Source organism: Aspergillus heteromorphus, assembly GCF_003184545.1.
Source record: "Aspergillus heteromorphus CBS 117.55 chromosome Unknown BO70scaffold_4, whole genome shotgun sequence".
NCBI lineage: Eukaryota > Fungi > Ascomycota > Eurotiomycetes > Eurotiales > Aspergillaceae > Aspergillus > Aspergillus heteromorphus.
The window spans coordinates 400,214-425,578 of record NW_020290409.1 but is presented as its reverse complement, the minus strand read 5'-3'; the positions used below and the strand labels follow the sequence as shown (position 1 = coordinate 425,578).

The 25,365-nt window shown below is 54.4% G+C and overlaps 8 protein-coding genes across 8 annotated transcripts; 5 read left to right on the top strand and 3 right to left on the bottom strand.

Moving 5' to 3' along the window:
* The first annotated feature begins 670 nt into the window (after positions 1–670).
* Positions 671–3,985, top strand: xlnR (putative C6 transcription factor). The gene is made up of 3 exons (XM_025542520.1): positions 671–1,319; positions 1,382–3,627; positions 3,693–3,985. The coding sequence occupies exons 1-3, from the start codon at positions 878–880 to the stop codon at positions 3,834–3,836; spliced, it is 2,832 nt and encodes a 943-aa protein (XP_025402229.1). The 5' UTR covers positions 671–877; the 3' UTR covers positions 3,837–3,985.
* Positions 3,865–9,316, bottom strand: BO70DRAFT_385199 (Zn(II)2Cys6 transcription factor). The gene is made up of 6 exons (XM_025545717.1): positions 9,178–9,316; positions 9,075–9,103; positions 8,495–9,005; positions 8,276–8,413; positions 7,580–7,766; positions 3,865–5,674 (listed from the first exon to the last, which is right to left on the bottom strand). Exons 1-6 carry the CDS (start codon positions 9,226–9,228, stop codon positions 3,990–3,992), a joined length of 2,601 nt encoding a protein of 866 aa, XP_025402228.1. The 5' UTR covers positions 9,229–9,316; the 3' UTR covers positions 3,865–3,989.
* A 536-nt stretch (positions 9,317–9,852) lies between these two features.
* Positions 9,853–11,244, top strand: BO70DRAFT_359348 (DUF92 domain-containing protein). Its single transcript, XM_025542519.1, has 4 exons — positions 9,853–10,073; positions 10,143–10,354; positions 10,425–10,797; positions 10,868–11,244. The coding sequence occupies exons 1-4, from the start codon at positions 9,888–9,890 to the stop codon at positions 11,168–11,170; spliced, it is 1,074 nt and encodes a 357-aa protein (XP_025402227.1). The 5' UTR covers positions 9,853–9,887; the 3' UTR covers positions 11,171–11,244.
* A 1,713-nt stretch (positions 11,245–12,957) lies between these two features.
* Positions 12,958–16,072, top strand: BO70DRAFT_159528 (DUF323 domain protein). The gene is made up of 7 exons (XM_025538269.1): positions 12,958–13,446; positions 13,504–14,183; positions 14,287–14,502; positions 14,569–15,442; positions 15,491–15,777; positions 15,829–15,910; positions 15,963–16,072. Exons 1-7 carry the CDS (start codon positions 13,151–13,153, stop codon positions 16,027–16,029), a joined length of 2,502 nt encoding a protein of 833 aa, XP_025402226.1. The 5' UTR covers positions 12,958–13,150; the 3' UTR covers positions 16,030–16,072.
* Positions 16,073–16,439: 367 nt separating this feature from the next.
* Positions 16,440–17,986, top strand: BO70DRAFT_285220 (aldehyde dehydrogenase family protein; the record flags this gene model as incomplete). Its single annotated transcript, XM_025539152.1, has 3 exons — positions 16,440–16,859; positions 16,919–17,803; positions 17,873–17,986. 3 exons carry the CDS (start codon positions 16,440–16,442, stop codon positions 17,984–17,986), a joined length of 1,419 nt encoding a protein of 472 aa, XP_025402225.1.
* A 4,283-nt stretch (positions 17,987–22,269) lies between these two features.
* Positions 22,270–23,108, top strand: BO70DRAFT_359345 (uncharacterized protein; the record flags this gene model as incomplete). The annotated part of the gene is made up of 2 exons (XM_025542518.1): positions 22,270–22,353; positions 22,413–23,108. 2 exons carry the CDS (start codon positions 22,273–22,275, stop codon positions 22,668–22,670), a joined length of 339 nt encoding a protein of 112 aa, XP_025402224.1. The 3' UTR covers positions 22,671–23,108.
* Positions 22,805–24,280, bottom strand: BO70DRAFT_393553 (uncharacterized protein; the record flags this gene model as incomplete). Its single annotated transcript, XM_025546383.1, has 3 exons — positions 22,805–23,792; positions 23,914–23,959; positions 24,094–24,280. The coding sequence occupies 3 exons, from the start codon at positions 24,278–24,280 to the stop codon at positions 22,805–22,807; spliced, it is 1,221 nt and encodes a 406-aa protein (XP_025402223.1).
* A 344-nt stretch (positions 24,281–24,624) lies between these two features.
* BO70DRAFT_359342 (transcription initiation factor IIA subunit gamma) lies at positions 24,625–25,364 on the bottom strand. Its single transcript, XM_025542517.1, has 3 exons — positions 25,284–25,364; positions 25,070–25,217; positions 24,625–24,970 (listed from the first exon to the last, which is right to left on the bottom strand). The coding sequence occupies exons 1-3, from the start codon at positions 25,325–25,327 to the stop codon at positions 24,824–24,826; spliced, it is 339 nt and encodes a 112-aa protein (XP_025402222.1). The 5' UTR covers positions 25,328–25,364; the 3' UTR covers positions 24,625–24,823.
* Between the last annotated feature and the right edge of the window lies 1 nt (position 25,365).

The window sequence follows — 25,365 nt, the reverse complement described above, 5'->3', positions numbered from 1 at the left end:
GTCTGATTGATTCTGGAGTCAATGCCGCGGAGTCTTGAGTCTGTGGCTTCTGTCAAGTCACCCATTGGTGGAGTGGCACCGGACCATACTTAAAAAAAAAAAAGGAAAAAGAAAAAGGAAAAAAAAAACACGAAGAGGGGGGTGTGAGTACTACTAGTAGGTACAGCAAGTAAATGCAGTACTGACAGACCTGACGATCCGGAGCTCCCTCCGACTGGCGCCCTCTTCACTCTTTCTCCGTCTTGGGTTTCCCCGCCTTTTTCGCCTTCAATCCCTCCTGCCCTTCCCATTCTTTCCCTCTTTGCTTTCCCCTCCAGTCCTCAAGTCCTCAAGTCCTCCATCCTCCACCCCCCCTTCCCCCCAACTCTCCTCCTGATGTGGGATCCGGTCGTTTCTCTCCTCATCCTCCTCCCCTCTCCCCACTACCTGGTGGTCTGATTCGGCTCCCCCGATCAGCGCTGAGGCCTCCTCTGCAGCTCTGCAGCCTTCCCCGGCCTCGCCAACCCGAACTACCACGCAACCAGTTAGTGTGCTTCGTTTGGCTCTCTGCGCGAATCCTGCGACCTGCTGACTTCTCCTCCTTTCTTTCGCTCGTCAGGTCCCTTCTTTTAGCCCATCCGCCACGCTATCTACTACTTAGTCCTTCCCCCGCAGTTCGCGTCGGCCATGCCGTCGGTCTGATCGCTTCCGCTTCCGCTTCCTCTCCCTCTCCCTCTCCTCTTCCTCCCACAGCAGGATCGATCTCTCTTTCGCGTCGCGCCCCTCGCACCGATCTCGCCCGTCTCTCGCTGTCGTCGCATGATTTCTTCATCACGAGCGGCCTGCACTTGCCACACCTCTCGATGTCCCCGGTAGTGGACGGCTCCGCCCGGTGAGGATGTCGACCACCTCGCTCCCGCAATTTACCGGTCCATTTTCTTCTTTCTCCTCGGCATCGCAGTCGGCCGGTATGGCGCACTCCCGCACCATCGGCCTGGATACGCTCGCAGAGGGCTCGCAGTACGTCCTGGAGCAATTGCAGCTGTCTCGGGATGCCGCAGGCGCCGGCGCCGGGGACGGCGCGGCCGCCTCCACTTCCTTGAGGAACTCTTCCATCTCCCACTCCAAAGACCACTCCTTCTACGACAGTGAGAATAAACAGACTATCGGCTTAGGGCTCAGTCATTCCTCGCAACGCGATGCCCTGGTCGAGGCGCGCTCCCCGATCCGCAAAAATTCATCGTCGGCCCCGGTCCGCCGGCGTATCAGCCGTGCGTGTGACCAGTGTAACCAACTCCGAACCAAGTGCGACGGGCAGAACCCGTGCGCCCACTGCGTTGGTATGCTTTCTACGTTCGTTCGCGCGGGAAATTGGTCCGTTGGTCTGACTATTGTTCCACAGAATTCGGGTTGACCTGCGAGTATGCGCGAGAACGCAAGAAACGTGGGAAGGCGTCGAAGAAGGACCTGGCTGCCGCTGCGGCGCACGGGTCAAACGGCTATCAAGGACAAGGAGGCGCATCGCTACTGGGTGACCAGTCGTCCCCTGATGGACGGTCGGGGCAGGATGTAAATGGGCGATATGATCCGGCCTTCGAGGCTGCACACAGCCTGCCCTCGGCGCAGTCGCAAATGCAACACCCGTCAGGCCTGCAGGATCCACAGTCAGCACCTGCCCATTCCCAGCCGGCGTTGGGGACGACCATCGATGCGATGCACATGAGCCAGTTCCATCCTCTGAATGAATCGGCCCGTCCGATGTCGGTGCCGGATCTACGGTCGCTGCCGTCTTCCGTTCTCCCGCCCCAGGGCCTCAATCATGGGTACCACGAGAGCGCATTCGCCTTGATGAACTCACAGGAGCCGGGCTCCTCGTCGGTCAACCAGTTCCGACTGGGAAACTCGGCAGACAACCCGTCAGCCCCGTTCCTGGGGCTGACGCCTCCCGCGCAGTCGCCCGGCTGGCTGCCTCTCCCGTCGCCATCCCCCGCAAACTTCCCTTCCTTCAGCCTGCACCCATTCTCGAGCACGTTACGATACCCTGTCCTGCAGCCGGTTCTGCCCCACATTGCGTCCATAATTCCCCAATCGCTGGCATGCGATCTTCTCGATGTTTACTTCACCAGCTCCTCCTCGTCTCACCTGTCCCCTCTGTCCCCGTACGTGGTGGGCTACATCTTCCGCAAACAGTCCTTCCTTCATCCTACCAAACCCCGAATGTGCAGTCCTGGACTTCTGGCGAGCATGCTGTGGGTCGCAGCACAGACCAGTGAAGCTGCCTTTCTGACGTCCCCTCCGTCGGCTCGGGGTCGCGTCTGCCAGAAACTGTTGGAACTGACCATTGGCTTGCTCCGGCCGCTGGTCCATGGCCCTGCGACGGGGGAGGCGTCCCCCAACTATGCCGCGAACATGGTCATCAACGGCGTCGCCCTGGGAGGCTTTGGGGTCTCGATGGACCAGCTGGGCGCGCAGAGCAGCGCAACCGGCGTCGTGGATGATGTGGCCACCTACGTGCATCTGGCGACTGTCGTGTCCGCGAGCGAATACAAGGCGGCCAGTATGCGGTGGTGGACTGCCGCGTGGTCACTCGCGCGCGAGTTGAAGCTGGGTCGCGAGCTGCCGCCCAACGTCTCCCATCCACGGCAGGACGGCGAGCACGAGGGGGACACCTCCGAAGTCGACCCGTCGACACGGCACCCTCCGCCTCTAATTACATCAATGAGCCATGGCTCTGGAAGCTCCGCCGTGGATGTTACGGAGGAGGAACGGGAAGAGCGCCGGCGCCTTTGGTGGCTGCTGTACGCGACGGATCGCCATCTGGCTCTCTGTTACAACCGCCCGCTGACGCTACTGGACTTGGAGTGCGGGGGGCTGCTGCAGCCGATCAACGACGATCTGTGGCAGGCCGGTGATTTCGCCGGAACCGTTTATCGCCAAGTCGGCCCCCCAGTCGAGTGCACGGGGCACAGCATGTTTGGGTACTTCCTGCCACTGATGACGATCCTGGGCGAGATTGTCGATCTGCATCATGCCGAAAACCACCCACGATTTGGTCTTGCCTTCCGGAGTAGCCCGGAATGGGAACACCATGTTCTGGAGATCACCCGCCAGCTGGACACGTATGGACGCAGCTTGAAGGAGTTCGAGGCCCGGTACACCCGAAGTCTGGCCATGGGGGCGGCGGAGAACGAGCCTGCCGTGGAAGGCTCCCATCTGGACCATATGAGCCCCTCTGGGCGCTCGAGCAGCACGGTCGGGTCCCGGGTGAACGAATCGATCGTTCACACCAAGATGGTGGTCGCGTACGGCACGCACATCATGCATGTCCTGCACATCCTGCTGGCGGGTAAATGGGACCCGGTCAATCTGCTGGAAGATCACGACCTGTGGATCTCCTCGGAGTCTTTTGTGCAGGCCATGAGCCACGCGGTCGGGGCGGCGGAAGCTGCGGCGGAGATCTTGGAGTATGACCCCGATCTCAGCTTCATGCCGTTCTTTTTTGGGATCTATCTCCTGCAAGGCAGCTTTCTGCTGCTGCTGGCGGCGGACAAACTGCAGGCGGACGCTAGTCCCAGCGTCGTCCGCGCCTGCGAGACGATCGTGCGAGCACACGAGGCCTGCGTGGTGACGTTGAACACTGAGTACCAGGTAGGTATCTTATCTTTCTTCCTCTTTCCCAGATGGTGTGGGCGTGGCTGACCCTTTCCCCCCAGAGAACATTCCGCAAGGTGATGCGCTCGGCTCTCGCGCAGGTTCGGGGTCGTATACCCGAGGACTTTGGCGAGCAGCAGCAGCGCCGACGAGAGGTGCTCGCGCTGTACCGCTGGAGCGGCGATGGCAGCGGTCTTGCTTTATAATTTCCCCTTCTATGTCGCATCGCACCTTCTCTTCTGTATAGGAATCAGCCGACGTATATGCATCCTTTCTTGTTGATATTGGCATTTTGTACACTACAGCGCGTGTCCATACCTGTACATACCCCACCCATATAATCCCCGTTGTTGCTCCCTCTACTTGACCTCCAGATCCTCCAATTTAAACACCCGCCGGCGCATCACCAGCTCGCCCTCTGGATCCGACAGGGCATAGATCAGCACGGCGTGCCTCCCATCGGCCATCCTCTCGACGCCCACGGTGCGGACCCTCTCCCTCTCCGCGACCATCCCCATCTCCAACCCCCTCGCCTTCATCCCCTCCATCTCCACCACCATCAACCCCCGAATCATCATCCCCACCGTCACCGAATCCCTCGGGCCCTCCCTGTGCGGCCACGCCGCCAACATCCGCAACACGCGCTCCCTGATGCCGCGATGCCGACACTTCATGCCCACCCACGCCAACGGCAGAATCACCCCCATATCCATAAACACACTCGGCAGCTGCTCGCGGCCCCCAAACTCGACGAGAAAACTATTCATGATCCTCTCGCACAGCCCCACCGCGCGCTCCCACTCCGCCAGATACCCATCGTACACCATCTCCTCCAGCTCGAGAAACACCTCCACCTTCACCCCCAGCACCAGATGATACACCCGGATCAGATCCACGCTGCGCACATCCTTCGGCGACCGCGGCGGCGCCCGCGCCACCAGCTCGTCGAACGCCCGCGCATGCTGCGCCAGATTCTCGCGAAGCTTCGCCTGCGCCTCCCACAGCGGCGTGGCGTCCCGTCGCCGATCCCGCAGCACCACTTCGCAGTGCGGCCAGAACTGGAACACGTAGTTCAGAATCGGGTGCATCCGGTTATTCGCATCTTCGAGGTTGTGTAGCGTCAGATGCGCGGTGTATGTGAAATCCGCCAGCGCCAGGTCAGCACTCGACGTAGAGCTCGACGTGGCGGAAGTATCCGAAGTAGTAGTAGTAGTAGTAGTAGTAGTAGTGGTAGTCGGATACCAGCTAACCTTGGCGCCGGAATCATCGAGATGCGCACACTGGATATGAAGTTTCAAAAACGCGCAGATAAAATCCGTCTCGGTCGTCTTTCCCCCTCCATGCCCCTTCCCCTCGCCCTCCCCCTCGCCCTCCCTCGCACTCCTCATCTGCGTCTCCTTATAGCCAAACCACTCCCCCCCCCCTTGCAAAATCCTCAACCCATTCCCCAAATGCACCAACGCCACCGCATACTCCCCCCTCAGAAACTCAAAATACACAAACACCATACAACACACCAGGGTCGTCAACCGCAGCACGGGATCGCGCGACCCCGCGGGCCTCCGCTTCAGCAGCAACGAAATCGCCCGCCCGTACTGCTCCATCGCGAACAGGTGATACTCGGCTGCCCGCGCCCGCACCATCTCACCCGCCCGCGCTTCGCTCACCTCGTGTAAGGCGCCCAGCGCCGCCACCGCGTGGCTGACCGCCGCTTCGGAGTGGCTCATTTGCAGGATCGTGCGTTGCCATAGCGTCGAGTCGAAGTATCCCGTTATCATGGGCATGGTGTGGTCGCGGAAGAAGCTGAAGCTGCGTCGTTCGGAGGCTGTGAGGCCGGGTGCTGGTGTGGGGAGGCTGGTGTGTGTGGGGTGGAGGTGGAGGTGAGGGGGGCGTCGCGGTGCGAGGATGGGCAGTTGGAAGAGAGGATAGCCGTCGCAGGTTCGGCCGGTCGAGGTGCAGTTTCGGCATGACGGCAGCGTTTCGTCGCATTTTATGCGCCGGATCAGGCACGTGCGGCACCCGGTGCGCGTGCGGCGGATGTACCCTCGTTGGCGTTTGGGGGGGTTGGGGGCATGGTTGTGTGGTTGTGTGGTGGATGATGATATTTTTAAGGGGAGGGGGAGAGACCGTGACGGGGGGATGGGTGTATGTACTAGTATATATATATAAGTATGTCATTGTCATTGTCAGACTCTCAAATACTCAATCATGTCATCATGTCATTTGTTGACCATGTGAGCTGTGAGGCTGTGGGGGGTGAGGCTGCGTTGGACGTATGGGGTATAGTAGTATGAGTATGACTATGAGAAAAGCTTTTGGTTAACGGGTCTGGTCTAATTTAAAATTCACAGAGTTTTTTTTTTTTTTTTTTTTCTTAAGTAGTCTTATCTAGTATGGCTATATTATTATCCTCTTGTTAAGTAGCTATCCGCAATGGTGCGCACAATAACAAATCTTAAATTATGTATCAAGAGATCTCTATCAAGAATTCTGAATACCACTTACTCGCTGAAAAGGAAAAAAAAAACCTCCCGTACTAGGTATCTAGTTATTGCACTCCTATTAGGGGTCTAACTCTACGCCGCTCCAGATTAGTGACTATCTATCTACTCTGTAGAACCGACTAGATACTTACTAGTTATAGATAGTCCTCTCCCTAGTCTAGTCCCAAGCCAGTAAGAAACTCCGGCAAGACAACAACCCAACAACACCCTTTATGTGACTCCAATGGGGCAAGGGTGGATATATTAGGGCAACCACTACTATTAATTAGTATTAGTATTAGTATTAGGATTTAGGGGGCTCAACCGCTAAACTTTAAAGTACTAAGTAGTTAAACAAAGTAGTTAGGCCACGTGCTTTTTTAAGGAGTTTTTGACATCGATTCAGTTGGGTCGTAGTGAGCGTGCGTTTATTTAAATACGCTTATTTAATCTCATGCACAGTATGATTCTGGGATGGTGATCCAGATATGGAGTGAGTAGATACATACCCTATATATAGTATATCGTGTGTACGGGCAGGCAGTGGTGGTTGGTGTTGGAATGAACTCGGTTAAATAAGAACCATCTCGGCCGAAGCTAAAGGTCCCTTTCGGCCTGGACCAGACGCATCCAGACCGCCACTCCGGCGTGTTCTGACCCGCTTCCAGGTTTCTGGACTTTCTTGCGAGTTGCTGCGTACATCTCTACCCGTGCTGTGTGGAGATAGATAGTGTGTGTGTGTGTGTGTACTGGCAACACCACCCGTCTGTCCTCGTGTTCTGCCGCGCAATATGGGTAACTGAAATAGCCAACTGTCTAGGGTTGATCTAATCTAATCTCCCTTTTCTTAGGGGGCAAGGCTATATATGTGAATGAATATGTTATTTTACACTGCGGCGATGTGGTCCTTTCTATCTGTATTCTATGTTGGCTTTATGTTGGCATGGTATAGTACTAAAACCTCGGCGTTTGTATATATATATATATATATATATATATCATATTTATTTATCTTCTAGTTGTTTCTATTTCTCCCTCTGGAGTCTCATGAAATGTATATTTCTGACATACGTAGTCAGGCTTATTGGCAGAATACAGTAAGTATATCGGGAACCCTGCATGGCATTTCCCAGAAAGGCTGGCTGGCTGGCTGATGGCTGATCCCGCCCTCTTTCATCTATCTATATACTATCTATCTGCCTTGCCGATGTTTCTTTCGGCTTGCTTCTGGATGAGGCGAAGCGAAGCGGGCCGGCCCGGGGCGGACGGAGTTCCATTCCACAGCAGTACCAGCACCAGGAAACAACTTGACGAGCTTCTATTTATTCTTTGTCTTTGTCTTTGTCTAGGGCTTGTAGAATGGAAGGAGGGGGAAAGGGGGGGGGGGGGGGGAGAAAGAGAAGCCGGCGTGGCATCCGGTATATAGATGCAGCGATATCGCAAACGCCACCATCGTGTCATGTCACCTTGATGTTGAAGTATAAATCCTTGCATGTGTTCCTGGATTTGATTCCTTTCAGTGGATATTGGGATATTTATGTGCTTGGGTACGGTACGAGGTGGGCTCGGACCTGCTTTATTCTGTGTGCAGGTCGTTATGATATTTGGCTCACGAGGGTTGATATTGGAGAGGCTTGGGGAGGTGTGGGGTTTCTGTTGAGGGGTTGTGGCACTTGTCTAGGACTGGGAGGAGCTGCTTGCATACTTGAAGGGGGTGTTGTCGGGTTTCTGACGCTTTGGGGACCATTGATCTAGGATAGATATATGGTAGTCATTAGAGAGTGAGGGACCCGGTGTCTATTACGGCGTAGAAGAAGGAAGCCAGCTACTAGCCTAGCCCTGTTTAGCAGCGGGCTATCAGCTACAAAGAACCGAAGCATAACCGTCATCTAGTCAGATACCTTTTTGAGAGGATATTGGTAAAAGAGTAAGATGGCCCCATCTCCTTTCACTCAGCAAACAGTCTCGCCTGATGGGGGTATTAATGAAAGACTTTTCAAGATATGCCCGGAATCATCTCATCTGACCCTGCAGGAAACCGAACAACACAACTCAACCCCCCTCTCCCCTGACACTTCAGATCTTACAGACTCAAAGAAGCCAGCCTACCGCTCCCACTCATTCTCATGCTCATACGCCGGCCTTCCCCGGGGCAAGATAACGCGTCCCTCCTCCGCCTCCCCATCATCCTCCCCATCCTGCAACTCCGGATGCGTGATACGCTGATACTCCGGCGCCTGTCTCCCAAACGTGCGACGCATCCAGCTGGATCGGGGCTGCATAGCTTGATAAAACCCGACCTAAAAGCCACACGATCCACAATCAGCACCTCCAGCCTAATCCTTCAGACAAACACAAAATAAAAAAAATGAAAGACTCACCTTCATAACCAGCACCAAAACCGCCGCGGCAAAAATCATCCACGATGCCCCCTGCTGCTGCTGCATCCAGGGCGCCAGACAACTCTGCCCGTATCCGAGCTGCACCTCGCAGGCGTCGTCTCCGTGCGTGCGATCCTTGAACGGCCACGCCCGGTCCCGGATACTCCGCAGCCCGCAGCAGCGGAAGTTATCCTGGATGGCGCGGATGGGCTGCGCGTTGCGGGTGCGGTAGTACGAGAGCCATTCCTGGTCAAGACGACAGAGGAGGATAGATTCCGGGTAGAGGTAGGCGAGGGCGACGGCGGCGAGGAGCGTCGAGAGGATGGAGTGCAGATGCGAGAGGATCGGGAGGAAGGTCTGCCATCGGTTGTGGGGGGAGGTGGTCGATGCGGAGGGGATGCGGTGAGTCAGGAAGAGCGCCAGCGCGCTGATTGCAGGGAGGAAGGTTGCTAGAGCTGGGAGCCATTGGGGGAGGGGGAGGTAGAGAGAGCTGGTGCGCGACCAGGATAGGCTGGTGCGAGAGATGGGGTTAGTTGGTTGTTTTGGGTCGTGGGGAGAGGAGGGGATAGGGGGCGCTTACGCTCCTAGGATCAGGGCGATGATGGCGCACTGTTGTGTGAGACGCGTGTCAGGATAAGCTGGATTGCTGAGAGAGCTGGACTGGGTTGGACTGGACTTCTTACCAGGGAAGCGATCCCCGATGCTATGGTTGTCGGTCCGCAGTCGAGGGCCATGATGTCTGCTGGGAGGAAGACTGGGGGATGGGAGCAAAAGGAGGTGATTTAGTGGAAGGGTCTCATTAGAAAGGAGAGTGATTGGAAGTGGTACAGGATGACGGTAAGGAAGAGGTGGGGTTGGCTTGCAGGTGATGTATACTCCGGGGCCGCAGAGGGGTTTCCTGATTGGTGCAGCCTCTCAGGCTCCAAGGCCGCTGATACCTGGGATTGGGTGCGTATAAATTTGGTGTTCCTCCAGCTAAGGACTCGTCCCATCTGCGCCCATCAATCGTAGGAAGCTCAGGTGGAGTGCCTGAGCTTTTGCTGTGACAGTAGTGGGCCTGACTGAGGCAGCCAGGCTGGGATTGTTGTAGGTAGCAAGCGAGTGACTGATTCCCAGAGGAGCAATATCAGAGATCCAGTGCTCTTGGTTCAATAATGTCTATCATTCCTAGTGTCTACTAGATACCATACCTACTATGATAGGATCTGTTAGTTGATCCATTCTCTGTTTGTCGACGGATCCATACAACCGTCCCGCCAATCAACCCTCACCCGCCGCCCCATCGCGGAGCTGTCACCCGGAGCTAAGGACCGACTAACAGCCGACTAAGATAGCTCCTCCAGCAATCCAGCTGCTTCTCTCCTCTCCCTCTCATCCACCCTCGCCCGTCACGATGAAGCCCTATATTGGCCTCCCCGCCGTCGCGGCCCTTGTCTATCGAGCCTACTCGCGAAAGTCGCTGACCACGCTGGGCCTCACCGTTGCCGCCCTGACGGCCACCGCCCACTCGCTCCACCCCTGGCCCCTCCCCTTCGTCCTGCTGGGCGTCTTCTACTATGGCGGCACCAAAGTCACCAAGGTGAGAGGGTCTACAGCACACCTGACACCCCTCAGCGGTCTCTAACCTACCTTCTTCCTCATTCTCCAGGTCAAACACGACATCAAAGCTCGCCTGACACTGTCCGCGACCGGCTCCGACGGCGGCGAGGGCCGACGTACCCACATCCAGGTCCTGGCGAACTCTGTCGTCGCTACGGTGCTCATCCTCATCCATACCTACATCCTCTCGAGACAGGGCGCTACACAGTGCTTCTCGAATGGTCGCAATGCGGCGGACCTATTGGTCGTTGGGATAGTCGCGTACGACCCCCCAGCCGCCCCCAACTCTTCCTCTCCCGAGCGAAAAGCTGACACTAGCTATCTCTGATAGAAACTACGCCGCCGTAGCAGCTGACACGTTCTCCTCCGAACTCGGCATCCTCTCCAAATCCAACCCGCGTCTGATCACATCCCCTACCCTTCGTGTCGTCCCCCCCGGTACCAACGGCGGCGTCACCGGAACGGGCCTCCTGGCGGGTTTGCTGGGCGCGTTCACGATCGCCGCAACCTCTGCGGCCCTGATGCCTTTTTGTGTTGAAGGCGACACTGGATCTACCTGGAAGACACGGGCGCAGTGGGCTCTGGCCGTGACGCTATGGGGAGGCTTGGGCAGTGTGCTGGACAGCGTTCTGGGCGCTTTGTTCCAGGCCAGTGTGGTGGATAAGAGGACCGGAAAGATTGTGGAGGGAGCGGGTGGACAGAAGGTTGGTTCCTTCATCTCATCCCGAGCATCCGCGGTATGGTTACGATGCTAATCTAGTCTTTCCCCTACAGGTCCTGGTTCATCCGTCGTCGACCAAACCCGGGGTCGCGGCTAATACACCCACCCAGGGCTCGGCTTCTGGTGCGCAGACCGAGGCCGCCACGAAGGCGGCAACTTTGAGGGGGGCTGGAGCTACCGACGCTCCGGCGGAAGAGGCTGATGAGGGACATGAGAGCCGTCGGGTGGAGAGTGGGTGGGATATTTTTGATAATAATGCTGTGAACGTGCTGATGGCCTTCACGATGAGTGTTGGGGCGATGGGCGTTGCCGGTTGGGCCTGGGGCATCGATGCTGCCGGATTGGGATTGTGGTAATCGAAACTGGATATGTGATATGGTAATGCTGATGCTATGACGGCCGCTAGCTGACAGGGTAAAAATATATATATCAAATCATCGTTGGACAGATAATAAACGGACGGAACTGCTCCTTTAGTCCAGTGGCCAGACCTCGAGAGATTCGAAAAATTGGCTGTCTTGGCCATGGGTTATAAATTGCTGATGCCATTGGATAGAAATTGCTCATTCCACCAATATTAATCGAACATGCAGCCAATCACGGAGTACCAGCTTGACATACGCCAGACCAGACCATCGACGCTGCACATTCCTCCCTGAACCAGACGTGCTTCGTTTTGGGATAGTAGTTGTGTCATGTTTAAAAGTGTTGTGGAACAACCACCTCATAGGCTGTCCAGGACAGATACGAGTGCTGGAACCTTACCGCCAATCCCTGGAGTACATCACCTATGTGGGTGCTTCTACCAGAATGGGTATCTCGAAAAGAGGAAGCCTAGGGAACGATGGGATTATTGTGTGTTGGAAGGAATGTAACCGCATTCTTCGGGGGACTGGGGAGGTTGGGGCTCCTCACAAGGTGAATCCCAAATCGATGTAGCAGGGATTACCGTTGCTCTTTCTGACAGGATGCGATAAGCCTGAGTGACTAAAGCTGCCAGCTGCGGCTGATTGTCTGTAAGGGTCCTGCGCCGTAGAACGACTCTCGTTGCGTTGATTCTCTCTTTCTGATAATATAAGTAACGCCGAGAGCGGAATCACCGGGTATTCTTCCGTGGACTCGTTGTACCCCAACCAACTTCATTCCTTCGATCTGCCCCTTCTGAAAGTTAGACAGGTCATGGAAACGCATGGATTCCTGTGTACTCCGTACTGTGTAAGCAATCGTCCTAGCGTGGGGCCCAAAGGCATTCGACACGCAGCCCTAATCTGATCAAATGAGCTGCTGCGCTGCATCATGACCGGGACGTGGCCGGGTCTATCTATCACTGGCTGTTCGCGAGAGGGATGACCCTTGGCCGAGTGTTAGTGCTGACCAGTTCATCATTCATTCTCCCGTGTATGCCACTGCTGGATTTCAATACGAGCCGGGCGAATTTAATATACTGTCAGCTGAAATGGTGCATGGATGATGGGGAGTGTGGAAGTGGGAAGCAAGCGGGGAGGAATCTCGAAGTGGGGCCGACAAACACTGCAAACCGGTGCAAACACCGACACGCCCCACGGTGCAAACACAGACAAACGGTGCAACGGCTGCAAACACGATGTCATCACCTTCGTGTCGCTCTCCGCTGCTCTCCGTCGCTCCCCGTCGCTCGTCGTCGTTCGTCGTTGCTCCCCCGCTGGATCGGCCGATCTTCCGCATGCGTCACTTGCATAGTTGCCCAGGCTTCATTGGACTGTCCGAGGCGTCGCTGTTCCTTGGAAAGCTGCCCCTCCCATCCCACGTCGGAATGCACGCCCTGTGGCCTGATTGACGTGCAGCATCCTCCGCGGCATTTGTCGGCCTCCCGTGCGACAGACTGCCTTGATCTGTCCCAGGCTCCCCCAGCGCTTCGCGCGTCCAGACTATCGCGATGGCCTGTTTGCAAGGGTCCCCTCCCGGCCTAAATGGTCCAGGAACAGTCTACACCGAGAGTGGAGAGGTGGAACACCCAGCCCGAGTGTTTGGACCTCTTCCCTCCATGCAAACTATCCATTCAAATCAATCCGTAAGGTCGCAGTTTCATCGCTTGATTTATCAGTTGATTCATCAGCCTGTCCTGCATATTCTAGCTGCAAGGACCGAACTATCCCCCTCTCCTCTACCCCTCCTTCTTACCCCCCCTCTCCCCTCGAGAACTCCGTGGCTTTCACTCCCCTGAAAGTAATATAAGCCTTGTGGCTTACCCTTGCACTGGACTTTTTACCCCCGATCTGGTAGCCTTTTAGGAGCTGTTTGCTTCTTCTTCTCACTTGTTTTTTTGTTCCTTGCTATTGGACGTCCGTCTGTCAACTATGTCTCCCTTGTGTCCTGTTGCGAAGAGTGTGGAGATTGTTGATATTCGTCAGAATGACGTACAGTTCTCCCTAGTAAATGATATCCAGAGAGGCATCGATCCTCCTCCAGGAACCAGCCGGTCGATGCCCACAATGCTGCTCTATGATGCTCAAGGGCTCAAGCTCTTTGAGGACATCACCTATCTGGAGGAATATTACTTGACCAACGCGGAGATTGAGGTGCTTCAGACTCATGCTAGGAGGATCGTGGAACGGTTCCCTGACAATGCGCAATTGCTGGAGCTAGGTAGCGGGTACGTACTAGACACGGGCTGGTCATACACATGGCAGCCAGTCTGACATTTTGGTAGAAACTTGCGGAAAGTCGAGATACTTCTCCGGGAATTCGAAGCGGTGGGCAAGAACGTGGACTACTATGCCTTGGACCTGTCGTTGTCCGAGCTGGAGCGTACCTTCTCGGAGGTCTCGATCGATCAGTATCACCATGTCGAGCTCCATGGCCTCCATGGGACGTACGATGACGCTCTTTCCTGGTTGAACATCCCAGAGAACAGGAAATCGCCGACGGTGATCTTGTCGATGGGGTCGTCCATGGGCAACTTTGACCGTCACTCTGCCGCGAAATTTCTCTCCCAATATTCCAGGATCCTGGGGCCGTCTGACATGATGGTGATTGGGTTGGATAGCTGCACTGACTCGAACAAAGTGTTTAAGGCCTACAACGACTCCAAGGGAGTCACGCGACAATTCTACAATAACGGACTTGTGCACGCGAATACCGTACTCGGTTATGAAGCGTTCAAACCGGATGAATGGGAGGTTGTGACTGAATACGACACCGTTGAGGGACGACACCAAGCTTTCTATGCGCCGACGCGGGATGTGACTATAAACGGCGTACTACTTAAGAAGGGCGAGAGGCTTGTCTTTGAGGAGGCGTTCAAGTACGATGCTAAGCAGCTCGAGAAACTGTGGCATGATGCGGGCTTTATTCATAACATGGAGATTGGGAACGACTCTGGGGAGTATCGTAAGTACCTGGCAGCAGCCTAAGGCCCTGGCCCCGATGTCATCGTCGTGACATAGCTTGCGTTACACAGCATTGAGCCACGTTTCGCTGACCAGTATGACAGGCATTCATTTGCTTTCTTCGGCTGCTCTCAGCTATCCAAAGTCGCCGTCACGGTATGCAGCCCATGCAGTTCCGAGCTTTGAAGACTTCCAGTCCCTGTGGACAGCGTGGGACGTTGTGACCAAGGCAATGGTTCCCCGCGAGAACCTTCTCTCCAAGCCGATCAAACTGCGAAATGCGTTGATCTTCTACCTGGGACATATTCCCACATTCCTCGGTCAGTATACTTGTCTGACTATTTGAGCAGGACCTGTGTAACAGAGCAGCATGCTGACCGGGCCAGACATCCATTTGAATCGAGCTCTCGGTGGAAAGCTTACGCATCCTAAATCGTTTCAACTCATATTCGAGCGGGGGATAGATCCCGATGTTGACGATCCACAAAAGTGCCACAAGCACAGCGAGATCCCAGACGAATGGCCTGTCCTTGGAGATATCATGGATTATCAAGAGAGGGTCCGAAGCAGGGTGCAGTCGATTTTCCAGAAGCATGAGGTGGCAGAAAACAGATGTCTGGGTGAAGCGCTTTGGATTGGCTTTGAGCACGAGGCAATGCACCTGGAGACGTTCCTCTACATGCTCCTCCAGAGCGAACGGACCCTTTCGCCTCCGGCTGTCCCGCTGCCAGATTTCGAGAAACTGTTCCGGGACGCTCGGGCAGAGGAGAAGCCCAACCAGTGGTTCTCCATTCCCGAACAGGCCTTGTCGATCGGGCTGGATGACGGTGGTGATTCGGTGCCCAGTGCTTCATACGGGTGGGACAACGAAAAGCCTCGGAGGACCATCGCCGTGGGAGCCTTTGAGGCCCAAGCGCGGCCCATCACCAATGGCGAATACGCTAAATTTATACAAGCCAACCAGCTAGCCCAAAAGCCAGAGTCGTGGGTCTTAGTGCAGCCGGATGAGACATCCAATGGAATCGGCCAGAATGGCACGCATCCCGCCAGAGACTTTGTGTCCAACTTTGCGGTTCGCACTGTCTTTGGCCCTGTTCCGTTGGAGTTCGCCCAGGACTGGCCGGTCATTGCGTCCTACGATGAACTGGCCCGGTACGCGCAGTGGGTGGGCTGTAGAATCCCTACCTTCGAAGAGGCCAGGAGCATCTACGCCTACTCGGCACAGCTAAGAGGAGCTGGCCATGGTATGAATGGACACAGGTATGTGCCGCAAGTCCTATATGTAGCGGACAGAACTAACCATCACAGCACATCCAACGGAGTCAACGGAAACGGACACTCCGAAGTCAACCCCCTCAAGCCTCGTACCCCGAACCACCAGCCTGTTCAGGACCCTTCGCCCGACAGCATGCCGGTGTTTGTCGACCTCGACGACTGCAACGTCGGGTTCAAACACTGGCACCCTACCCCCGTCATCCAGAACGGCGACCGACTCGCCGGGCAAGGAGAGATGGGGGGCGTCTGGGAGTGGACGAGCACGACCCTCGCACCGCATGACGGGTTCGAGGCCATGCAGATCTACCCCGGATATACGTGTAAGTCTCTCCCCTGGGGGTTGGAAGGGGGAATGCGCTGACTGGGCACAGCCGATTTCTTCGACGGAAAGCACAATGTCATCCTCGGAGGATCGTGGGCGACGCACCCGCGGATTGCGGGACGCACTACGTTGTAAGTGTCTGTCTTGTGAGGATGCTGAGGATCCAGCTAACCTGCCTCGCAGTGTCAATTGGTACCAGCGTAACTACCCCTACCCCTGGGCGGGAGCACGGTTGGTTCGGGATCTATAGATCAATCAATGAATACCAAGCAATGACTTCAGTGTCTGGTGCCGTTGGATGAAGCAAACAGAGTGACCGAGTTTTTCCTGTTGTGTTATGTTTCGAATTGTCCCAAGGGATCAACGTCCGATGTAATGGTGTGCTGTTGTACAGTGTAGGTGTACTGGTACTGCGTAGGTATAGTTGTATAATAGGGACGATTAAGACCCCGCAACAAAGCAGCTCTCCCGCCCGCCCCTATGACGCAATCATCCCCGTCCGATTCCCTTCAACTCCTTCTCTCTCTCTCTCTCTCTCTCTCTCTCTCTCCATACTCCCTCTCGTCCTTCTTCCTATCCAACTAGGTACTTACATACATCTATCCATCCATCTATCTATCCATCTATCCATGCGTACACTATAATCTAATAATCATGTCTATGTCCGTCTCTACCCAGCTCACCACCATCTCCCCCATCACCAACCGCCCCATTTTCCACCGCACCGGCGCATCCCCGGAGGATGTCGTGCGCATCGCCGAGACCGCCCAGAAGGCCTTCAAGTCCTTCTCCCAGTCCACCACCCTCAAGCAGCGCCAAAATATCGTCACGCGGGCGCTGAACAACCTCGAGAAGATCAAGGATGAGCTGGCCATCGAGATCACCGAGCAAATGGGCCGGCCCATTGCCTACACCGGGATCGAGGTCGCGACCGCCATCAAGCGTAGCCACTACCTTACTAGCATCAGCGACTCCGTCCTCGGCGAGGCGGGCACGGTGCCCGGAGAGGCAGAGAAGGGCTTCAAGCGCTTTGTCAAGCGCAAGCCCGTCGGTGTCGTCTTCATCATGTTTGCCTGGAACGTACGTCCTCCTTCCACTACATCCACCTCACAACCTGGCTAATCACTGAAACAAAACAGTACCCCTACCTTGTCCTCGTCAACAGCCTCATACCCGCCATCCTCGCCGGCAACGCCGTCATCCTGAAGCCCTCCCCCCAGACCCCCACCATAGCCGAACAAGTCGCCGGCGCCTTCCACGACGCGGGTCTCCCCCGCGACACCCTGCAATACATCCACTCGGGCTCGCCCACCCTCCTCGAAAGCCTCATCCAGACCCCAATGGTCAACCACATCTGCTTCACCGGCTCCGTGGAGGGCGGACTAGCCGTGCAGAAAGTCGCCGCGCACCGCATCGTCAACATCGGGCTGGAGCTGGGCGGCAAGGACCCGGCGTACGTCCGCGACGACGTGGACGTCGCCTGGGCGGCGGAAGAGATCGTCGACGGCGCGATCTTCAACAGCGGCCAGAGCTGCTGCGCCATCGAACGGGTCTACGTGCACGCGAAGATCTACGACCAGTTCGTCGCGGAGGTCAAGCGCGTCCTGAGCACTTACCGCGTCGGCGATCCGTTCGACCACAAGACGCAGATCGGGCCGGTGATCTCCAGCCGCGCGAAGGAGGACATCGAGACGCATATTGCGGATGCGGTCGAGAAGGGCGCCGTGGATGAGACGCCCGCCAACGAGACCTTCGATAACCTCCCGGGGGGAGGGAACTATGTCAAACCTACCTTGCTGACAGGGTGCAACCACAAGATGCTCGTCATGACGCAGGAGACTTTCGGCCCGGTCATCCCGGTGATGAAGGTCGAGAGTGACGACGAGGCGATCCAGCTGATGAATGATAGTGAGTTCGGGCTGACGGCCAGCGTGTGGTCGAAGGATGTCGCGGCCGCGGAGGAGTTGATCGAACGCGTCGAGGCCGGGACGGTGTTCATCAATCGGTCGGATTATCCTAGTCCGGTGAGTTTTTTTTTTTTTTTTTTCCTTTTGTTTCTAAAAAGAGAGAAAAGAAATCTCTAACGAAGACAGGACCTGGCCTGGACGGGCTGGAAGAACTCCGGGCGCGGCGTGACCCTCAGCCGATTCGGGTTCGAGCAGTTCGTCAAGCTGAAGAGCTACCACATCAAGGATTACCCGAAATAAGCCCCTGTCCTGCTACCTCTGTTGCTGCTGATTCTGCCCCTAGCACCGTCATTTTAGATAGTCATTTCGTTAATAATAGATAGATAGCAACCACCGCTACCACAATAACAACAACGACCTCTTTGTTCCCCTGATGAATACTAACCCCGAGCCACTAAATTAACGGTTCTATACTTCTGTAAGCATGAACAATAAGCACTAGGATAGTTCGTTCTTTCTTTCTAACCTGAAGATACGAAGCGCAAACAAACCACGCCAACCTTTTTGGCCCCGCCCCGGGTTAGTGAGTAACTTAGTCTGTGTCCGTGTCCGTGTCTGTGTCTGTCTCCGTCTGTCGCCCCAGTGTCAGTCCAATATCAACAGTCATATCTAGGTATAAACAAGTGAGCAGGCTAGGTGGTTAACCCAGGCCCAGGGTCCGCTGGGTCTCAGTCTCGGTCTCGGTCTCGGTCTCAGCTTATCGCGAACATACTCTCCATACAGAGTAACTAATATGTATGCATGTAGTACATACCAACCGACGCAGCGAAATGGAGCGGCGCAGCGCCCAACTATGGAGGGGAGACGGTAGGGAGAGGGTGGATTATTTGTATTCCGGTGTGGAGCATTCCGGGGTTTAGTAGGGGCATTTTTGGGGGGTGGGACGGTGGTCTAAAGGGGGGGAGAAAGAGGGAGGGGGAGAAGGGAGGAATGGGGCAAATTGGATATTGGATTTGGATGTGGATGTGGATGTGGATAGGGTAAGTATGTTTGAGTTTGGATGGGGGTGAGGTTATCTAGGTGGGTATTGGTATCCAGGTACCATCTAAGTGGGTGGGTATACGGTAGATAGAGTAGAGTAGAGTAGAGAGTAGAGAGTAGAGAGTCCTGTCATCTACGGATACTTGTGGTCGTACAGTAAGTAAGTACCAAGGAATGGAAGCTAGATAGCTATGTATGTATCCATGTATCTAGTAGGTAAGCATCATGCTGTCACTGTCAAGATGTAGATATTTTGCCGATGTATGTACTCCGTACGTAAGTCAGTAACCTCTAATAGCCTGCCTGCCTGCCTGCCTGCCAGCTAAGCTATCTGACTACGCCGCCACAGTAGTCAGAACTGTACTTAGTAGATCCAGCTCCAGTTCCTGCAGACGCCGCCCCCAATACATACAGCCCCCGTACCAAACAGCACTCACTAACTACGGAGTATTTTAGGTATATACTCTATCTGAGTACTCCGTACAGCGGACGGACGGGTAGACAGACCCCCAAACAAACCAAATCCAATGACCCCAGAAAATACGTCGAAAATCCAGAAAAAAAAAAAAAAACACAAACCAACAAAGTATGCATAGTCCGGAATAGTATACCCCGAATCTGGTGCCCGTCCGGAGTAATTACCCCCCCCCCCCCAAGTTTTCCCAGTGAACGCTACCTACCTACCTACCTATCTATTTATCTATCTATCTATCTAGTTATTCATGACCCTGATCTCCCATCTGATTTTGCGGATCCCTCATCCCATTCCGGGTAGATACGATTACGAAACGCTGGGCTGGTTCCTTGTCCTGTGTCCTGCAAGGGAAGATAGGTGGATAGATCTATCTGCCTGTGCCCCTACCGGGGTACTACAATACTACTATACCTCCTAGATACGTAGGTACGTACTATATGTATAGTACGTACGTACTACCTTAATATAGGTAGGTACTATACCATTCAGGTACCATTCCGGTAGTTACAAACAGAGAAAGTAAGTAAGTACGGAGTATCTATAGTACTATACCTGTACCATACCTAGTAAGGTGGATTTACGGAGTATGGAGTAGTTACTATATGACCCGGGTTATCATATCACTGCCACCACCATAACTATTCGTATTCAGATTTATTCCGGTACTCCGTATGTACCTTCATTCTACCTACCTCCTAGTTACCTACGAGATACTTAGGTAGTATCTGCTACTACTTACCTAGGTAAATAGGTAGATAGATAAATACCTCCGCACCCATCAGGGTAAGTACTGAATGTAAATGTAAATGTAAATGTATCTAATAATCACAATTCCACAGTAAGGGAGGCTGGGAGAGAGAGAGCTCTACCTATTCTACCTACCTACTGATGGGGGCCAAAGCCAAAGCCAAAGCCAAAGCCAAAGCCAAAGCCAAACCTACCTACCTACAGCCCCCAACCAGCCAGCCAGCCAGCCAGCCAGCCAGCCAGACACAGTACAGTACAGTACAGTACAGTAAGAATTTAGGATGGAATCTTCTCGATGACGATTGTTATCTTTTTTTTTTTTTCCGAGCAATCTCTTTCTTTCATTGTTTATCATTTATGGTTAGGTACAGTATAAAGGAGGACTATTATTAATTTAATTGTTAGTTGTTAATTGTTGATTGTTGATTGTTCGGTGGCATGGCATGGCATGGCATGGCATGGGCAGCAGTTATCGGATTTAGGGTTGGGCACTAGTAAGTATAGTTAGTAAGTGCCTAGGGTGAGTGTTTGTTGGATTACATATATTGGGATTTGGGAGCTTGGAATGAATGTTGTTGTTGCCCTTTGATTGGGTCCTGTCTCCTCTGCTCTGCATTGTTAGTTTGGTCTGGGTCTGGACTTTTTAGCTAGCTAGCTACGTATGTGTGTGTACTGGATAGCTATCTCGTACATAGCTATTAGTTGGACCTGGTTGGGTATGGTAGGTAAGTAAGTAGTAAGTACAGTATTTAGGTTGGTAGATAGATAGATACTTAACTAGATGGATAGATAGGGTACGAGTTGATTGGGATGGGTGCGAGAATCAAGGGATTATGGATAATGAATAGACCCCGATCCCCATCCCCAACACAATGCGAATGATGCGACCGACCCTCCCTCCCGTCGGATCTATTCTGGTAGCGTTATTGCTTCAGCTGGGGACGATCGGGACGATCGGAGGCGATCGGCCCAAGCCACCGGATTGATCATGACGAGGGGTCTGGCTTGTTTGAAGTTTGAAGTTTGGACACATACTCTCTTTCCTGCATTTATCCAAGTACTACGGAGTAGTAACTACCTACCTAGGGTGATACTAGTGGTGATGATGCTGGAGAGGATATCCTGGGTAATACGTACCTTGACATTAACATAAGTACATATGCCAGCCAGATGATTGCTTACCTGCTTGCTTGCCTCGGAACGGGAGCGTACAGCCTGGCTGGTGACGCCTTATTTTGGGTGGTGCTCCGTTGTGGTGCAGCTGGTCGTACAGCAGCGGATAAAAAAAGAAACTATAGTACCACCACCACCACCACCAGAGCAGACAGACAGGCTGTAGGTCAGTAGGTATCTACGTAAGGTGTCAGTGCCACAACCCCCCCCCCCAGAATGGAAAGGAGAAAGGGGAGGGGACGGGAGGGGGAAAAGCCGCCGCAGCATATTTGCTTTGTCGTAGTAATTATCCAGAAACGCCTCATCCGTGCAGTGTTTTCCAAGTTCTTCCCACTGCCACTGCCAGGGGGGAGAAGGCCAAGCCAAGGGCCAATCTGCCAACGGAATGTGTCACATCCACATCCACCCAATCCAACATACCCATGTCCCATACCCATACCCATACTCATACCGGCCCTGGAACTAGACTAGACCGTACATAAGGCTGTCACGGTTGTCGTGCCACCGAATTTGCCGATCAGCTTAAACCTGCATTGCACGGGCGGAAAACCGTTGCTTCGCAGCCGCTGTTCGTCGACGACGACGCGCGCCGCCGCCGCCGCAGTAGCAAAAGAGGGCCAAAACCGGGCGCCCCAGCTGGGGTTGGTTGGGTGGGATTATTCTGATTATTCTGGTATATATCCTCACCGGCCGGCCCCCCAGTCGGAGGATCTGTCTTTTTTTCTTTTCCTTTCTCTGTCTTGTGTCTGTTCCTGCGCCTTAATGTCATAGAGCTTTTTTTTTCCCGCCTGTCCTTCCTTTCTCCTTCTTGTTCTTGTTTCGGTGTTTTCCGCTCTTTTTCGCTTCCTGTCCCTCGTTTGATAGAGCTCTCTCTTCTCTTCTCTCTTTAGAAGAAGAAAAAGAAGAAGAAGCGTCCACTCGCTCCGCCTATTGGGTTTCGATTAGACCTTTTTAATTGCTGCTTGCTTGCCTCGGTCCTGCTTCTGCGTAGATAGCGACCGATCTGGACACTCGTTATCCATCCACTCTTTGATCATCATCAACACCACACCACCATCCTCATCCTCATCATCATCATCCTCATCCTCATCCATCACCTCTACCATCATCACCACCTCGCAACACAACACAACATCACAACTCAACCATCATGGAGTGTTTTCGGCAGATAGCTCGACTCGTCAAGTCCCCATTCCGGCGCGAAAAGCAACAGCACAAGGTCCTCGAAATCGTGAGTTCTTCCGTCCGATCCCTGCTCCCTCTCGGATCGTACTAATGCATCCACCCCAGGGTCCCCCCACCGACTTTCGCAAGGAGGAATTGCCCGCCTTCTTTTCAGATGACGAGTCAGTAGCCTCGCACCCCGATCGTCCTGACAGCCATTCTGACCATCGCTCGCAGTGCGGCCACCCTGCACAGTCGGGGATCGACCCTCGAGAAGGAGAAGGAAGCAGCGGTCACGGCCATGGACCATCAACCGTCGACACGAGACAAGATCAAGACCCATGTCCGGAGGCTGAGCGTCCGGGTTGCCCGACCGCTCCATGACGACGACGACGAAGACTACGAGGAATGAATCATCCCCCAAGTCAATCGACCATCACTCAATATCAATCACATCACGTCCGACAGAAGGGTACATAACATACCCCCCCCTCGGGATATCCCTCAGGACGTCATCATCAAAACAAGAATGTTGGAACTTCGTTCAGACGCGATTTCTTCTTTGCCTTCGGATCAATGCCGCGTGGAGTTTGTTGCGTGTCGCCACCTAATGACGGGGAGGATCTCTGGCCCTGCACCTGAATGTTCGACTTGTGTAGCTCTGGAAGCTCGTCAAAGTCGTCAAATAATAATCGTCTTTTAGATTGGGTCCCGGTTGGCGTACTGGTTCTAGCACTCATAGACTTCACTCTTCTTATCCCCCGATCCTCTGTAGCGCGACCCGCCACAGGGCTGCTTCGCAAGCTAGATATCCCTCTCACCTTGGAGTCCGAATCAGTCGAGCGCCGTTGCTGCTGCTGCTGCTGCTGCTGCCCCTGCTGCCCCTGCTTCACAGGTCTCATTGGAGTTGGCGTCTTCGTCTCCGTCCGTGCGTCCAGATCGTCATCTCCCGAGTCCGTCTCCAGTAGATCGACCTCTTCCTCATCCTTCGCCCCAGCCCCCCTAATCCCATCATCCCCACTGCCCCATCTCCCAGTCCCAGTCGCCAACGACGCCCTTAACCCAGCAGCCGCCCGCGTCGACGACTTAACCCCCTGTATCCCCACCAAAGACCGGGCCTTGCGCGGACTAACCATCAGATCATGCAGCGAAGTGCCCGCCCACATGTCCCCCTCCTCCCCCTCTTCCTCTATATTATTATCATCCCTTTCTTCCTCCGAATCCACCGCCGGTCTCTCCCCTCTGCCCCTCTCCACCCCAGCCTTCTGTTTCAACGAGAGCTCCTCCGCCGCCTTCCTCCTCTTCACCTCCTCGCTCATCGGCGTCACCCCGTCCGTAGGCCGCGCCAAGTTCTGTATGACGGTTGCGCTCTGCAGCTTCGCCTCTTTTTTTCGTCTCACGTACTCCGCGTAGTGGAGATGCTGGGTGAACGTTTGCGCCACGGCGTAGAATTCGTCTTCCACCATCATGTAGATGTCATCTTTGTCGAAGCCTTCGCGGAGATATCTTTTTTTATTTTCAGAACTGGGTTAATGTTTATCGCCCTGTGGGTAGTGTTCTTGCGGGGTTGGGTAGGCGGAGGGCGAGAGGACAGGATGGGTGGATGGATGAGGGGTGTCCCACGTACTCTTCTGACGGACATCGGTGGATGGGGGATGATGGTGGGGTGGGCGCTATCCAGAAAGAGTCGGACGGTCAGTTCACAACTTCATTCATTCACTCACTTGCTCACTCACCCGGTAGAGCAACGACGGCAACCAGGCTCAGGGTAAAGGGTAGGTGGGTAGGTGGGTATACACACACGAACGGAAAAAATCCCGCTTCTTGGGTCCTCGAGACTTCGGCGTCCCCTCTGCTTTGGGTGTCACATCGCTCTCGCTTTTTGGTTCCTTGGGTGGTTCGGATTTCACTGCTCGTCGCGACGTCGGTGTCGGCGTCAGTTGTTCGCGCTTGATGATGGCTTCTTCTTTCAGCCACGGGAGGGTCCGAGGCATTCTCCCTGGTTCGATTACTGAGAGTAGGGGGTGGGAGTTGGAGAGCGAGTCTGGGGTGGGTGGCATGTCAATGAGAAGGAAGGAAAGTTAGACAGGCGATCGCGACGGGAGGCGGCTTTCCGCTTGCTCTCCCCGCCTCCGCATGTCTGCTACTGAGCAGGAATCTAGTCTCCGTCCGTTCACATGACAGACTGATGGCAGCCTTGCCTGTCCCTTGGTTTTACTCCACCTCACTCACTCACTCTACAGTGCCTCATTTACCCCATACTGCCAGCAAATAGAAAAAACAAAGTACCATCTCATTCTCGGGTATCTAAATCTATCTATTCCCCCATCCCCACTCCCTCCCTTCTTCATATTTTGCAGCACATCGCAATACAATACAACCCCAGTACCTCAGTATATCGTAGACCCTCCAAACGCCGAAAAATCATCAAGCAACCCCCATGACCCAGCTCAGATATTTTGAAATCAAGTAAAGAAAAAAAAAAGAAACGCCCGTCCGTGTTGTATCGACTGCATGCGTAACATGGTTGATTTCCGCTACACCTCCCCAGGCCTCTTGCTGTTACAGCTCACGATCTTCACTTTGTCTGCGGACACGGTGGTCTGGTTGTCCAGCTTGAATGTGACGTCTTTGATGAGGAAGGTCCACACTTCGTCGCAGAAGCGGTAGGTGTCGAGGTGGCCCTGTTGGAGATATGTGGGTTAGTGCTGGGGTTCGTGCGGTGGTGGTTGTTGGCACGGGGTGGATCTGATCTGGGAGAGACAGGAGGCAGAAGCACGCACCTTGAAGGTCAGTCTCGCGCGCACTTTATCCGCCAGGACCTCAGTGATGATGCGGTCGAAGGTGGAGAGGATCTTCATGGCGAGCTGGGGCTCGATGCGGCCTTCGTTGATCAGGTCATCGAGGGTATCGGTGAGGGAGAGTCCGAGACTGTGAAATGACGGGGTTAGTGGCGTCCCTATGATGGATGAACAGCGTGACAGGGTGCATCCGTACCTGCTCCCGCGATAGAGCTCGTAGTATGCCTGGGCGTTGCTCATTTTGCTGATGATGCTAGGGAGATGATGGAGAACGTCGG